This window comes from Mus caroli, unplaced genomic scaffold (assembly GCF_978045245.1).
Source record: "Mus caroli unplaced genomic scaffold, Mus_caroli_1 scaffold_9, whole genome shotgun sequence".
NCBI lineage: Eukaryota > Metazoa > Chordata > Mammalia > Rodentia > Muridae > Mus > Mus caroli.
The window spans coordinates 98,770,783-98,785,575 of NW_028227264.1; the positions used below are offsets into that span (position 1 = coordinate 98,770,783).

General features: G+C 41.0%; 1 protein-coding gene across 3 annotated transcripts in view; it reads left to right on the plus strand.

Moving 5' to 3' along the window:
- The window catches only part of Poc1b (POC1 centriolar protein B), a 99,253-nt gene that overhangs the window by 79,912 nt on the left and 4,548 nt on the right, over positions 1-14,793 (plus strand). For all 3 annotated transcript variants that reach the window (XM_021174527.2, XM_021174528.3, XM_085843118.1), the window contains one exon: positions 14,029-14,244. In XM_021174527.2, the coding sequence (XP_021030186.1) occupies positions 14,029-14,244 (216 nt within the window). The remainder of the gene's footprint in view (positions 1-14,028; positions 14,245-14,793) is intronic.

A 14,793-nucleotide genomic window follows, 5' to 3' on the forward strand; every position in this document is an offset into this window, starting at 1 on the left:
GTGAGGGTGGGGCTCCCTGCGTCCCTCTTCCATCCTTGTCTGTCTGTTGATGGGCTTAGTCTTGTGCAAGCCCAGTGCAGTCACTGGGAGTTGTTGAGTGTTGGTTACAATGGCTGGGTATTGTCCAGAAGATGGAGTCTCACAGTCTTTCTCCCCATCTCCCAGTACTTACAGCCTTTCTGCCCCATCTGCTGCAGAATCCCCACAGTCGTGGAGAGGATGCTCTAAAATGTCTTGTTTAGGGATGAACACTCATCTCTCTCTTAATTCTCAGAACCTTCTATAGCCATAGACTCTGCTTTGATCTTAAATCACTTGAATTGGAGGCTTCTCTGATTATGGCTAAAACTGCTCATTGTCTTTGGATATTAATAAATTTGAATTTGTCAGTTTAGCAAACAACAGTATTCAGTTCCTATCCCTAGCTCCTTATATCTTCCCCCTTCATGGGCTTTTGAGTACCACATAAGAATTATTTCCTGTGAAGTGGATTATAAATCTAATCAGACAACAGTTGGTTACCCCTCTACCAATCAGATCACAATTACACAAGTGGGCACAACTTACCCGGAAGGTTGATGCTGTAAACTCTTCTCCCTCAGCAGCCTAGAGAGCACCTTCTGCCCCTCTGAAAGTGAGGTGTGAGTGTGGGGTGTGGGGGACTCTGGCTCTGTGACAGCTTGCTCTCTCCATACCATGCAACCAGGGGTATGTGTTGTATTCAGTATTGGGACCTTGCCATCGGACTTCCTTGACCAACACCTCATTATCTCATACCTAGCCTTGGGGATTTGTCTAACAACCATGCTTGCAATGGGAAAATGTGTGCTGGCCTTACAGGATCTCTCCCTCCTGGCATGTTTTTCTTTGTTTAGTTGAAAGAGTGTGGGCTTCCGGCTGGCTGTTCCACTGCCCCTTTGTTTCACTGGCTTTCCCCATCCCACTCATCACTTCCATCCCCCACTCAACCCCCACTAGAGCCTTTCCACTTCTATTACCTGTGAGCTACCATCCGCCCTCCCTAAGACATCCTCCTACCAAAGACCTCATTTGAAACGGTTGCTCTCAACAAGAACCATGGGTTGAACACCGTAAATAACATATATTTGAAGGTAGATTTCTCATGTGAGAGAGCACATACAACTGTCTGTGACAAACATAGTATTAAAATGTCTTCACTTTCATTTGGAAAATTTTCATATATATATATATATGTGTGTGTGTGTGTGTACATATATATATATATTCAGTTATTTATTTAATTTATTTAATTTAGTCCATTATTTTAACTATTAAACTCCCTTTAATAGCCTATGATTTAAGGAGGGGGAAATGGAGCATAATGAATAAAGAAATATTTAATTCATTATTCAAGTAATTATTCAATTCAAGAACTTTCATTATTGCTTTGTGTGCCTTCCACAGTAATATTTACCGTGTCGTCAACTGTCTGAAAGAAGCAAGGTTACAGCATCCTCTTTCTGTAAAGATTCAGTCTAGAAGGGGGAGGGGGTATGATGGTACTGGTGGTTCTATATTTTAATACAAACTGCAGAATAAACCTAAATTCTCACAACAGCCATGTGATGCATCCCAATATTATCATTTCTGCTTCAGCTCTGAGGACACTGAGACTTAAGAGGTCAAGCGATCCTAGGTCATTTGTGAAGCCATAGAAGACAAAGGGTGAAAATCCAGTGTGCGACTTAGTGCACATATACATGACCACCATGTTATATGATGTCACACACAATTAGGTGATGTCACCATTAGGAGAAATACCAGCAAAAGCTACTAATTGTCTTAAGAAAAACGGAGTTACTGTAATGATGGAATAAGGGCAGGGTTTATCTGTTTTGGAAAATGGGTAAAGACTTCATTGTTTTATAAATGCAAATTAAATTAGATAATACAATGTACACTGTGTATACTGTGGCCACATAGAAGCCTTCACTCTCTGGATGACCTAATGGGTATAAATAAGACTGAAGGATGGATTTCAATACCACATTCTGCATATATTACTGTTACAGTCAGCGCAGAGTGGTTAATCCTGCTAGAATATTCACATTGTGCCTAATGATGAATAGAACAATAAATGAAATGTTTGTCCTATAAATGATGAAATGTTTGTCCTATAATTGCTGGATTTGAATGTGGCCCTGTTAAATGCCTGGATAAATTCCTGCCTAAAAATTGCCTCTTTGTAGACACAGGTACAGTCTAGAAGATGAAGTCTTATTCTAGTGAGCAGAGCCTGGTTTGGTTGCTATGTATGGCTTTTAAGAATTACTTTTAATAGCATTGGAAATGTAAATAAAGAAAATACCTAATTAAAAAAAAAGAGAATTACCTTTAACACACAACTCATTTCTGCTAATTTTGGCACAGGAAGTTTTAGAAAGAGCAAATAGTGGCTTGTAAGAATGATCAAGGAATAATACTTTTCTCAGAGATTAAGTAAAGCTGGTAAATATTTTTTCAAAAATACATTTTTAGTAAACTTTATAATTTGTAAGATGGGATATCTCTCTCTCTCTCTCTCTCTCTCTCTCTCTCTCTCTCTCTCTCTCTCTCTCTCTCTCTCTCTCTCTCTCTCGTTTTAAGGCATGTCATGCTTTTACCTGTTATTTGGCTGGCCTTCTGTAGTATACACTGTAGGATAAAAAACTTGACAGTGGCATGCGCACATCTGCAGACCTAATGGAAATGATTCAGAGACCACTAGGCTGGCTGCTGTGTCAGGATAACATGAAGTTTTATATTGATTAATATTTTAAGGAGTAATTATGATTATAGATAGGGAGGTTCAGTACAATGTAACTATCAATTCCCTCCAAATGAGTCTATAAATTTGAAGCAATTCTAATAAGCAGACCAGTAAGATTTTTAAAGAATCCTCAAAAGTGAGTTTTAATGTGGACATGCAAAATACCCAAAACACCCAGAAAAATGTTGAAGAAATGTGACAGGCTTGTTCACCTGTGAGTGTGTGTGGTGCTGTTGCAGTAAAAGTGACCAATCCATAATGGACACACAGATGCACACCCACACAGCATGCTCATCTACCACACCAAAGACGACTTTGCAGCTCTGTGAGGATGGGCTCTTCCCGGGGCAGTCTGCTTATAAATGTGGGGACAGTTGGCAATATGATAACTAAAAACAGGGCAAGAGAGATGGCACAGTGGTTAAGAACACTGCCTGCTCCCCCAGAGATCCTAAGTTCAATTCCCACCAACCACATGGTGGCTCACAACCATCTATGGATCCAATGCCCTCTTCTGGAATGCAGGTCTACATTTAACTAGAACGTTCATATAGATAAAATAAATAAATCTCTTAAAAAGAAAAAGAAAAATGTATACTGGTTTTTAACCACAAACAGTACTGGTACCAGATAGGTCAAAGACTTTAAGATGAAAAGCAATACTAGCTTTAAAAAAATCAGAAAAAAATATGTTTATATGTTCTGAGTAGCAAGGATTTCTATAAAAGAAAAACATAAATAGACAAATAATAAGAGAAATGTTCGATAAATTTGGCCACATTTGAAACAAACACTTGGTAGCAGGCGTGATGCCTGCACCTGGAATCATAACGCAGACTCAAGCAGGAGGATCGTGAGCTTGAGCAAGCTCCTTCCACAGGAAAAGATATTAACTCCAAAACAAACACTCACAGAAGAAAAATGAAAGTAAACCAGAGTAGTAAGTGCATTAATGCACAACAGAGGGTCAGTATCCAGAATATAGAAAGCTCCTAAACCTGCATTGGGAAAGAGAGAAATAAACCAAGTAAAGACTTGGCAAACCCCTCTGCAACGAAATGCAACAGAGACCATTACAGAAAGCTACAGCCAATCAAAATGCAGAGAACAAGTCACTTGTTCATGTGATGCCAAGGCCTGATACATCGACAACACAAGCACAAGAGGGGACAGAAGAGCTGTAAGAGCCAGAGGAACAGGAAACTTGCTGTGAGATTTCTCCTTCTAAAACTGTTAGAGAAGCTATGCCCATGAAGTCTCACCAACATGGCTGCCTAAATATGACCTACTCAAGGATGACGCCAATAGACATGCTTGCCAGTAGACATGCTAACGTGGAAGAGGCAGATCTCACGGGACCTCAACCCTAGTCAAAGAGTTAGAAGTAACTAAGATCTGCTCTGGGAAGAGCCCCCCACTTGGCTGCCCAACCTCATGAACTCATATACAGATAAGTAACTTTACACAGGCTGGGCAGGTGGTATTTATATTAGGAATACATATATGTATGGATATATGTAACAACAGCTAAAGACACAGAGGAATGAACTGAGAACAAGGGAGAGGAAGGTGCCTGGGGAAAGAAACAATGGGGGAAACCAGGGGATTAGATTTCATTTCAAAAAACACTAAAATATTTTTTAAAACTTGGCCAAAGATTAAATTAGATTGTTTATCAAATTTATGATATACATATTAAATATCTCAAACTAAAGAAATATAGTAGCCGGCCGTGGTGGCGCACACCTTTAATCCCAGCACTCAGGAGGCAGAGGCAGGCGGATTTCTGAGTTCGAGGCCAGCCTGGTCTACAAAGTGAGTGCCAGGACAGCCAGGGCTACACAGAGAAACCCTATCTCAGAAAAAAAAAAAAGAAGAAGAAGAAGAAGAAGAGGAGGAGGAGGAGGATGAGGACGAGGAGGAGGAGGAGAAGGAGGATGAGGAGGAGGAGGAGGAGGAGGAGGAGGAGAATTATTTTACACATGTAACACTTAAGTGTCTTAGTAAAGGAGAGGCTGTGGAAGGGCAAGCTAATCCCACTGCTTTGAGCAGCCTTTGCTAAGACTGACACCATGCTAGCATTTGTTGTTGGTTAGCATTTATTAGGCAGGAAACACTGTGAGCTTGTCTTAGTCATTGGCATACTGTTGGGCAGATGGTAATATGAATAAGAATGGTCCCCCTGGGCTCATGTGTTGGGAAACTTGGTCCCCAGTTGGTGGAACTATTTGGGAAGAATCAGGAGGTGTGCCAAAGTTGAAGGAGATGTGTCACTGTGGATGGCTTTGAGATTTCCTGCCGAGGGAGTGATAGGACCTGACCTCAGATCTCCTGGAAAAACAACAAGCACCTTAACTTTGAATCTGATTTTTTGCAGTGGTAGGAATCAAATCTAGAACTTCAGTATTTCTAGGCAAGCATTCCACCATTGTGCATGCATATATACCTTTTAAAAACAGTGAAAGATAACTATACATTAGCATACTATATATATGATTCTTGGGGAATTCTATGTAAAAGAGAGACTAAGTCTGACTTTCTTACTCTGACTGCCCTTTGAAGTGGAACAATAGGACCTACAGAAAGTAATGGTCATCATCCCCCCTGTTGAGCTGGCAGGAAGCTGCACTAGTGTCGTGTTTACACGGCAGATTGAGAGAGCATGCGTGCTTGCGTGTGCTGCCCTTTCAGTTCAGGGCTGATTCAGAAGAGAGAACACTGATTCCTAGGTCCCAATCCCCAGATGTTTGCAGACAGTGCTTAAGTCATTAGTTACGGCATGTCTACTATGGTGCAGGTTTCCAGATCTGGTTGGGATTAGGGTCTTCCATTAAAGACTTGGTAATAGGGTCTGTGCTTTCTTAGTCATATAGTGAAAAATGAAAGCACAGGGCGTTTTTACATAAATCCCATTTGTCCAGGATTCTACCCACTCATGCCTTCAAAACACGTCCGTCTCTAATCTGGAAATCACAATTACAAACAACAGTAATGCTGCTTTGTGTCCGCGGCTGTTGTTCTCAAAGGAATAAACTCATTCCCATACTCATATCCTAGTTGACAACTCCATAGGAGGGTTGTTTTTCAAGACTCTATAAAAACTTTATGCCTAACATTTTTGCATTTTTCTGCTTTTGCATATGTGTTTATTTGGATAATTTTTTGGCTGGTTAGTTGGTTGGGTTGGGTTGGTTGGTTGGTTTTGTTGGTTTATTTTCTTAGTTGACTTGTTTTGTTGTTGCAACAAAGTATCTGAAAGAAAGAGTTTATTTTGGCTTTGAGTTTGAGGTCAAATCTGTCAGAAGTGTGAGAGAGCTGCTGGCATTGCATGGAATACTGAGAAATCGTACACCTGCAACCCCTCTAGATCAGTATGGATTCAGGAGTGAGCACTGAAGTGGGAAACACTACGTGTGGGCCATCAGCTCGCTTTCTCCTTGTTCTTCAGTCCAGAACTCCAGCTCATCAAATGCTGTCCCCAAAGTGGATAGGTCATCTCTCCTTAACTCACCACATCTAGATCAGCCCTTACATGGTTGTTCAGAGGCCCATCTTGGGTGATTCTAGACCCTATGAAGCTGTTATTCAAAATTAACCATCATGGTTGAGTATGGTTTGTTTAGTTAGGTGATTGATTGATTGATTGATTGATTGATTGATTTGAGGGGGGCAGGCATGGTGGTGTACGCCTTTAATTCTAACACTTGTAAGGCCAACCTAATGGACAGAGCTAGTTCCAGGACAGCCAAAGCTATACAAACATCTAGGGTGGGGGGAGGGAAGGCAGAACAGAGGGAGGAGAGAGAGAAAAGACTTTCTAAACTTAGTAAATTTAGTTTTGGAGAAGAAACAGTTCACATAACATTTTCCTAATTTTTATCCTAGAAATGCATTGGAGCCAATCAAACTTGATCAGTTTTCACAAGAATATGTAGTACGCTGTTCAAAGTGAACAGCCTAGTGTTGTAAGAATGTAGAGATGAGTATGAAATCTTTGTGGTAGCCCTGTGACAGATTCAACAGGGGAGGCCTTTGGTCTTTTTCTTATTTCCCACCTACTCATGTTAGCATGGCTTTGATCTTAGGAAAAGCACCCAACATAGAGCGATACTCAGTCACCTATGAAGGATGGCCATCCTGCTTTGTCAGGGTGCTCTGGGAATTCGGGGACAGGCTGCATCCTTTGTGCTGATGGTAAACTTTGCTTAGTGCCTCCCACTCTGGCCACCACTGCTGTCCCTCCCATTTAATGACTTGTAAACCCCAGAAGACACTCCAGCCACCAGGCTATCTGCAGTTTCATTGCTGGTCCCCATGTCTCCATCTCTCTCTGGGCAGCTTAGGTCACTTGGTCCCTTTACATCCCTTTGTCTGTCTGTCCTGCATACCCACAAAAACTCCATCTGGGTTCATTGTTTCTCTGTCTATTTTCCTAGCACCAAGGTGGTGCAGTTTGTTTGCCTAGGTAGCTGAGCTGCTGGTCTCACATAACAGTGACTTCTTTAAAGCCCCAGGGAGATCTGCCACTGCCCACCTTGCCTCTGTAATGAGTTAGTACACCCTTGCCATTCTGTGTTCTGCAGCTTTCCTTCTGTTTAATAGTTCCTATCAGGGCAGGGGAGATGGCCCCAGGGTTAAAGAGCTTGCTGTGTAAGCATCAAGATCAGAGTTTGAATCCCTAAAACCCACATATTGCCAGGTAGGTGTGACAGCCCACTTAGAACACAGCGACAGATGATCCCAGAACAAGTTGGCTAAGTCAAAATTGCCATAACAGCAAACTCTGGGTTCAAGTGGGAGTCCCTACCTCAATTAGAGAGTGATTAGGAAGACTCCTGATGCCAACTTCAATTCAACTAAAATTAAAATATATTTTGGGGCTGGAGAGATGTCTCAGCATTTAGAACCATTCATGCAAAGGACCCAGATTCACAGCCATCTGTAATCCTGGTTCTGAGAGACTGAAGTCCTCTTCTGGCCTCCGCTGGCTTCTGCATACATAACACACATAAACCCACACATACACGTAAATAGAATATTTAAAAATTAAATATGTTTTTAAAATTGTATTTTCTAGTGTAAATGAAAATACCTTCTACACAAAAATTAACGTGACATTTCAGGAATTGGTTGGCTCGCTTATCTGTAGAGTGTGACTTTCGGAATTGTTGCAATTAAGCAGCTTGTTCTTTTACTCTATTTTTACTACATGAAAAATGGGACCTTTTAACCTATGGACAAGGATCATTCCGCTACTGTAGTTTGTTCCAGGCCTTGGCTGGGCTGCATTTTTTCTCCAGTTGTTTTTGACAGCAATGGTAGATGTTATTTGACAGCAAAGGAGAGTTAGATGGAAACTATGTCTCCATCCATAAAGTGGGTCCCAAGAGAACTATAGACGTCACCAAGGAAGCACTGTGTATGACATAGTCCTTGCGACAGCACTGATGATGGCCACTGTAGGAAGGTCTCGTTTTCTGACAAATGTGTCCCTGTGCTCTGCTGCTGGGGTGTCAGCAGTACCCGAGATGCTATGTGCTGTCTTCCGTTTTGAACCTACCAGCTCTAAAGTCCTCTGCCTCCTGTGTTTTCTGCTCACTTAGCACCAGCCATGTCTGTAGTTCCCCAGCCCAGCAGAGAGCCCTTGAGCATGAGCACCACACTACCTGCATGGGTGGCGCTGGCAAATGCTCGGTCTGGTGTCGAGCCCCGAACCCTTCACTCCCGACACTAACTACTATAGACTCACTTCATCAGCACAAAATCGATACATTGTTGCTTTACAATTTTATGATAATATAATTCCTTTTTAATTTTTAATAATGTGTGCATCTCACGTTTCTTCTCTACAGACAGGAGGCAAAGGTAGGATTGGTTAGTAGAAATGAATCAGTTAATATGTAGGTTCTAGTTCCTTTGATTGAAAGACATCGGTTGGCTGATGCTTTGGGTAAGGACTGCCTTCCTGCCTGCATGCCTTCTTTTCTTATCATGCCCATATGTTCTGTGATGGTAATCTGTTTTTTTGTCTCCAAACAAGAAAAGTACTATTAAACTTTATTGGAGTTCCTTTATTGCTTTGACTTCCGATGTTGCTAATCTTTTACCCCTCTGTTTTCTTCTTAATGACCAGTGTGACTGCATTGTGCAAGTTCATTGATTGAGCTGCTGTACCGACTAAGTTGGGACCTGTTACCACGAAGGGCTGGGCTATTGATTTGCTATTGCTGATAATGTTCAAGATATGCTTGTGAGGTTATTGGCCATTTGTGTATCATTATTATTTGTGGCTGTAGAAACACTTCAATGTGTTACTTATGACTCCCGTTTTCTAAAAACAAAGGGAGGGAGGGAATCTTGGTTATAGAGAGCTTGCTTTCAACTCCTGATGATAGCACTGAAAACTTCGTATGATAATTAAGACCATCAGAAGTCAAGACCTGCTAGTGTTAGGAGTTAGAGCCATGAGGAGAGACTTCCTGGAGAAGAAAAGTAATGGGCAGGTAGTCGCCATACACGCTGTTGTTTACAATACTGGAGGAAAAGAAGGCACCATGCTGGTGAGCAGGAGGCCTGGCTTTCATGGGGGGGGGGGGGGTCAGAGATGTTTCTAAGTACAGAACAGTCAGGCAGAAAGCTGCGGTCTGAAAAGGATTTGGCCTTGCTAGGAGAGTAGAGAAGCAGAAGCGTTGAACAAGAGAGGCCGTCTTTGAGCAGGAGTATTTTCAGGTGAGGGTGAATGTGAATATATGGAAATACCTCCTCAGTAAACAGACTCTGGGCAGCTAGGTCTGCTGAGCCCGGTGGGATTGCAAAGATGTATTTTAGACATATGATCAAAATTAGTTTGAATTAAGAGTAGTGACCTGGGGCTAGAAAGATGGCTTTAGAGGTTTAAGAGCACTGGCTGCTCTACCAAAGGACCCAGGTTCAATTCCCAGCACCCACATAATAGGTTACAATCTGGAGCTGAGGACAAAGCTTAGTGTGAACAAGCCCCGGCTTCACTCTAGCTGATAATAATAGTGGATTCTCGGGTTATTATAATAATAGTGGATTCTCGGGTTATTTTCAATAGTTTTGACAAACATTGAATTATTTTCTCTATATATGAGGGGAAATCCAAAGTTCCACCTTCCTAAAAACTGGTAGAGTGTCAGGAAAAGCAGTGGCCTCATCCCACAGCTCTGTGTGTGGAGGGCTTCTGCGTCTTTTAGACTTAACATTGGTTCTTCGCTATATGTGGCATGTGTGTCCTTGGACAGGCTGGATTTTGCTCAGTGTCTGTCTTGTTTGAAAACTGAGAGTACAGTTTGGAGCGCCAAAAGGATTGAGCCTGGCTAGCACACCAGAGGAAGCCATGGAAGCCAGCAGAGTACCTGTAGAATCTTTGAGAGGCTAGAATCAGCAGATATGGAGAAAGCTTGGAGCAAGCTCCACGTGTTGCTTTGTCAGCAGAGAAACAAACCTCTGCCAGGAACCCCCAGACCTCTAGCAATCACCAGGAATTTAAGACTGGAAAAACAAACAACCCTCTGAGGCATGTATTTATTTGTGTCCTATTTTCATAATAACTTTAATGAGAAATTTTATGTAATACAAAATTGACTCATTTGACGTGTGCACTTCACTGGTACTTAATTCACAATGTTGTGCTTACTATGACTAATTTTTTAAATGTGCATACAGTGTCTTGAGAGCCAGAAGAGGGCGCTGGATCCCCAGGGACAGGACTAAAGGTGGTTGTGAACCACCATGTGGTTGCTAGGAATTGAACTCTAGCAGCCAATGGGTGCTCTTAACTGTTGAGCCATCTCTTGAGCCCCTAAAGAACATTTTGTCACTCCCAAGGGACTTTTAAAACAGTGTTCCACCCCACCCCATCCCCAGCTGCATTCCCAGTGTCTCCTTCTTGTTCTTCGTCCTCAGCCCCTGGCAGCCACTGGGTTTAGTACATTACCATATTTTCTCTTTTTGATTTTTTTTTATAGAAATAGTATTGGCTAATATTTAGCCTTTGATGTCTAGCTCAGTGCTTAGAATGTTCAGCTGAGTTGTAAAACTCATCAGTTTCCCATTTTTTGTGAACAAATAATCCTAGTGAAGATTTGCTGTTTTGTGTTCCTTCCTTGTCATGGAGTTGGACCTTTGGATTCTTCCTATCTTCTTGAACATCATGATCAATGCTGCCGTGAACATTTTCACACAGCTTGAGTGGATAAGTGTTTACTCTCTTGGGTTTGGATCTACAAGTGGGTTTGCTAAGTCATATGGTGATTTCATATTTAATGTCTCCTGGCATCTACATTTGTCCGCTCACCAGCAGTGTCTGAGGGCTCCCTGTTCTCAGCATCCCGCTGACACGTGTTACCCTGCGTTGTTCTTTTCTGCCATCTTAGTGCAGGTGAAGTCAATGTCCTTGCAGTTTCGATTTGCTATTGCTGATAATGTTCAAGATATGCTTGTGAGGTTATTGGCCATTTGTGTATCATTAGCTGTTTAATTACATTATGTATCTGTAATCCTTAAATTGCAAATCTTTGTGTCGGTGTACAAGGCCCTTATCAAGTATTTGATTCAAAGATAGTTTCTTTCATTTGTTTTCGCTATCTTGGTGGTATCATTTTTATTATACAAATTATTACATCCAATTTATTTTTTACCTTGTCATCCTGATCTTGGTGTTATGCATAAGTACATTTTGTATAGTTCAGGAATATCTCACCCAGGCCATACGTATCCTGGACAGCCGTGAATAAAATTGTCATGTTGTGTCAACAGGTGGGACAGTCTCAGGTCCAGATCAGGAAAATCCTGATTCTTTCTAAAAGTTTTATAGTCTTAGCTCTTCTCTTTAAGTCTCTGACCGTTTTTAGGGTTTTGGGTTTTTTTTTTAATATTTATTTATTTTATGTATATGAGTATACACTGTAGCTGTACAAATAGTTGTGAGTCTTCATCTGGCTGTTGGGAATTGAATTTAGGACCTCTGCTCACTCTGGTCAACCCCGCTCTCTCCAGTAGACCCCACTCACTCAGTCCCTGCTCACTCCGGCCCAAAGATTTATTTATTATTATAAATAAGTACAATGTAGGGCCGGGCGTGGTGGCGCACGCCTTTAATCCCAGCACTTGGGAGGCAGAGGCAGGCGGATTTCTGAGTTTGAGGCCAGCCTGGTGTACAAAGTGAGTTCCAGGACAGCCAGGGCTATACAGAGAAACCCTGTCTCGAAAAAAAAAAAAAAAAAAGTACAATGTAGCTGTCTTCAGGCACACCAAAAGAGGGTGTCAGATCTCATTATAGGTGGTTGTGAGCCACCATGTGGTTGCTGGGATTTGAACTCGAGACCTTCAGAAGAGCAGTCAAGTGCTCTTATCTGCTAAGCCATCTCACCAGCCCTCTGACCTTTTTTGAATTAATATTGTATATGGCATGAAGTCAGGGCACAAGTTTATTCTCACAAGTGTATATAGTTTCCCCCACATCTTTTGTTGAAACAATTTATATTTTCCAAATTAAATTTTCTTGACAGTCTTGCCCAAAGTTAGCTGACCATGTAGTATATGGGTTTCTTTCTGATATATATAGATATAGATAGCCTGTCATGTATTATATTCTATGACCTGTCAGACCTGTCATATTGATCTAGAAGTCTGTTGAAGGTGCTAGGGATCAAATATAGGGACAGGCACACCCTAGGCAATGGACTGTACCACTGAGCTCCACGCTCAGTTCCACCCTGTGTTGGTTACTCTAACTTGCTGGTAGGTTTCACAGTTTGGAGTACACTGTCTGTTTGTTCTGTCTTGTTTTTTCTCTCGTGTTATTTCAGTTGTCTGGTTCCTTGCACTTCTGTGTGGATTTTAAGGTCAACTTAAACTGTAGGTAAAAGGAAACAGCTGGAAGTTTGGTAAGAACTGCTCTGAGTACATTCATCAGTGTTGGAGCTACTGCCATCTTTTTTATGCAGTACCAACACAGAGACGGTCCAGGCTGTCGTGGAACTCAAGGTTCTCCTGCCTCAGCCTTCCAGGTTCTGGAATTACAAGCATTTGCCACCATTCCCAGCAAGTACTGCCATCTTAACAATGTTGATTTTTCTCATTGAAGACCATAGAAATGGAATGAGGTATCTTTCCAGTTGGTTGGAGTTTTAATTCCATTTAGGGATGACTTATAGTTCTCACTGTACAAGTCTGACACTTACTGTTAAATTAATTTCTAAATATTTTAAATGTTGATGCTATTATAAATGGAATTTTCTTAAGTTTATACTCTAACAGTTCGTTCCTATTTAACTGGAGGACTTTTTCTATTGTAGTGAAATATATGTAACAAAGAAATTACCTTTTTTTAAAATAAATCACTTTTACGTATACAATTTACTTATAGATTTAGTCACAAAACTCATAATGTTCTGTGACCGGTGTTCATAACTTTTTAGCATTCCAAATAGAAACATTTTACCAACTAAGCAATTAATTTTCATTACCCTTTCTCTTAGACACTAGTAATCCTCACATTTCCATCCCTGAATCTTTCTGTGGGAAGAATGACATATAAGCAGGATCACTGAATGTCTAGTTACTTCGGTTAATATGAGATTTTCAAGGTTTTCCCCATTAGTGAAATATATATAGTATCAGATATGTAGAATATCAGTTTCATTTTACAATGATATCACACTACAAGTTTATATTATATTTTCTTTGCACACATATCTGCTAATAGATACAGCTTCCTTTTAAGCTATTGTGAGGAAGGTCACTGTGGATATTGGAGTGGCATTGCTAGATTATATGGTAATTCTGTGATGACTTCAGTGAGGAATTTCTAAACTTTTCTGATAGCAGCTTCAGCATTTTACCCATTAGTCAGCAGAGCATGATAATTTACATTTTCCACATTTTCACCAGCACTTGTCATTTTCCTTTTGAAGGGATTAAATGTCATCTTAATGGAGCCAGATGTTTACTTTAAATTGAAAAATAAACTTCATTCGGCACTCCTTTTAAATGGTAAAACTCCTGATCAGACAGGCATATAGGAAGTATTTTGCAAAACATTTTGTAAAAATTTCTCTACATTGTTAGCTTTGTTTCTTTATTATAATTTATGTACTCTGTTATATAAAGAAGATAAAATGATTCATAAAAAGATAATCTGGAACTGTTAGATATATATTTATATATGCATATGTGTATATATACTATTTAAGTTTGGAAACTTTGTTTCTGTCTTTTCCATGACATTAAAGATGATGGATTCCACCTGTCGAGCTGTGCCAGGCAAGGGTGAAGACATCTGTAGGTATTTCTTGAACCCTTTGTTAATGCCAGAATGTTCATCCACAACTGTGAAAAAGAGACCAGAAGATGTAAGTGATGTGCCCTCCGAAAGCCTGAGGAGCGTGCCGCTGGCAGTGGCTGACGCGCTGGAGCACATTATGGAACAACTCAACATCCTAACCCAGGTGGGCTGGCCTGCCGCTGCCCTGAGTAAGATAGGCAGAGCCGTCCCAGGATGTAGGATGTGAGACTAACAGAGCAGGGGCGTTATCCTGGCAAGGCAAACTCAGACAGTCACTAGCAAGGCACTTAGGGCTAACCTGGTCTGAGAGAATTTATATAGAACAGTATCTCGGAACCATTCTCTCTCTCTTTCAGTGTATGTGTGCCTGTGTGTGTGTGTGTGTGTGTGTGTGTGTGTACATATGTACACATGCACTTCTTCTCTCTGGCACTTGTATCATCTGTGCAGACGTCAGTGGTAGTACTCTGTGCTATAAATGCCAGTTGGTCCTAAGCAGTAACGTTCTACGCTGTGAATTTGTGATTTGGTATATTTATATTAGGTCACATATAAAGAAATATTTAATAGCATAAGAAAAATGTACTGTAAGTAAAAACTCCTGTGTAGTACAAAATATTGCCAAAGTTTATAGTCTTCACTGAAAACACTCTGCCAGCTCAGTGTGTAATGTAGAGCTTTCTCCAGAGTTTCTTCTAGAGGAGGAAGAGGC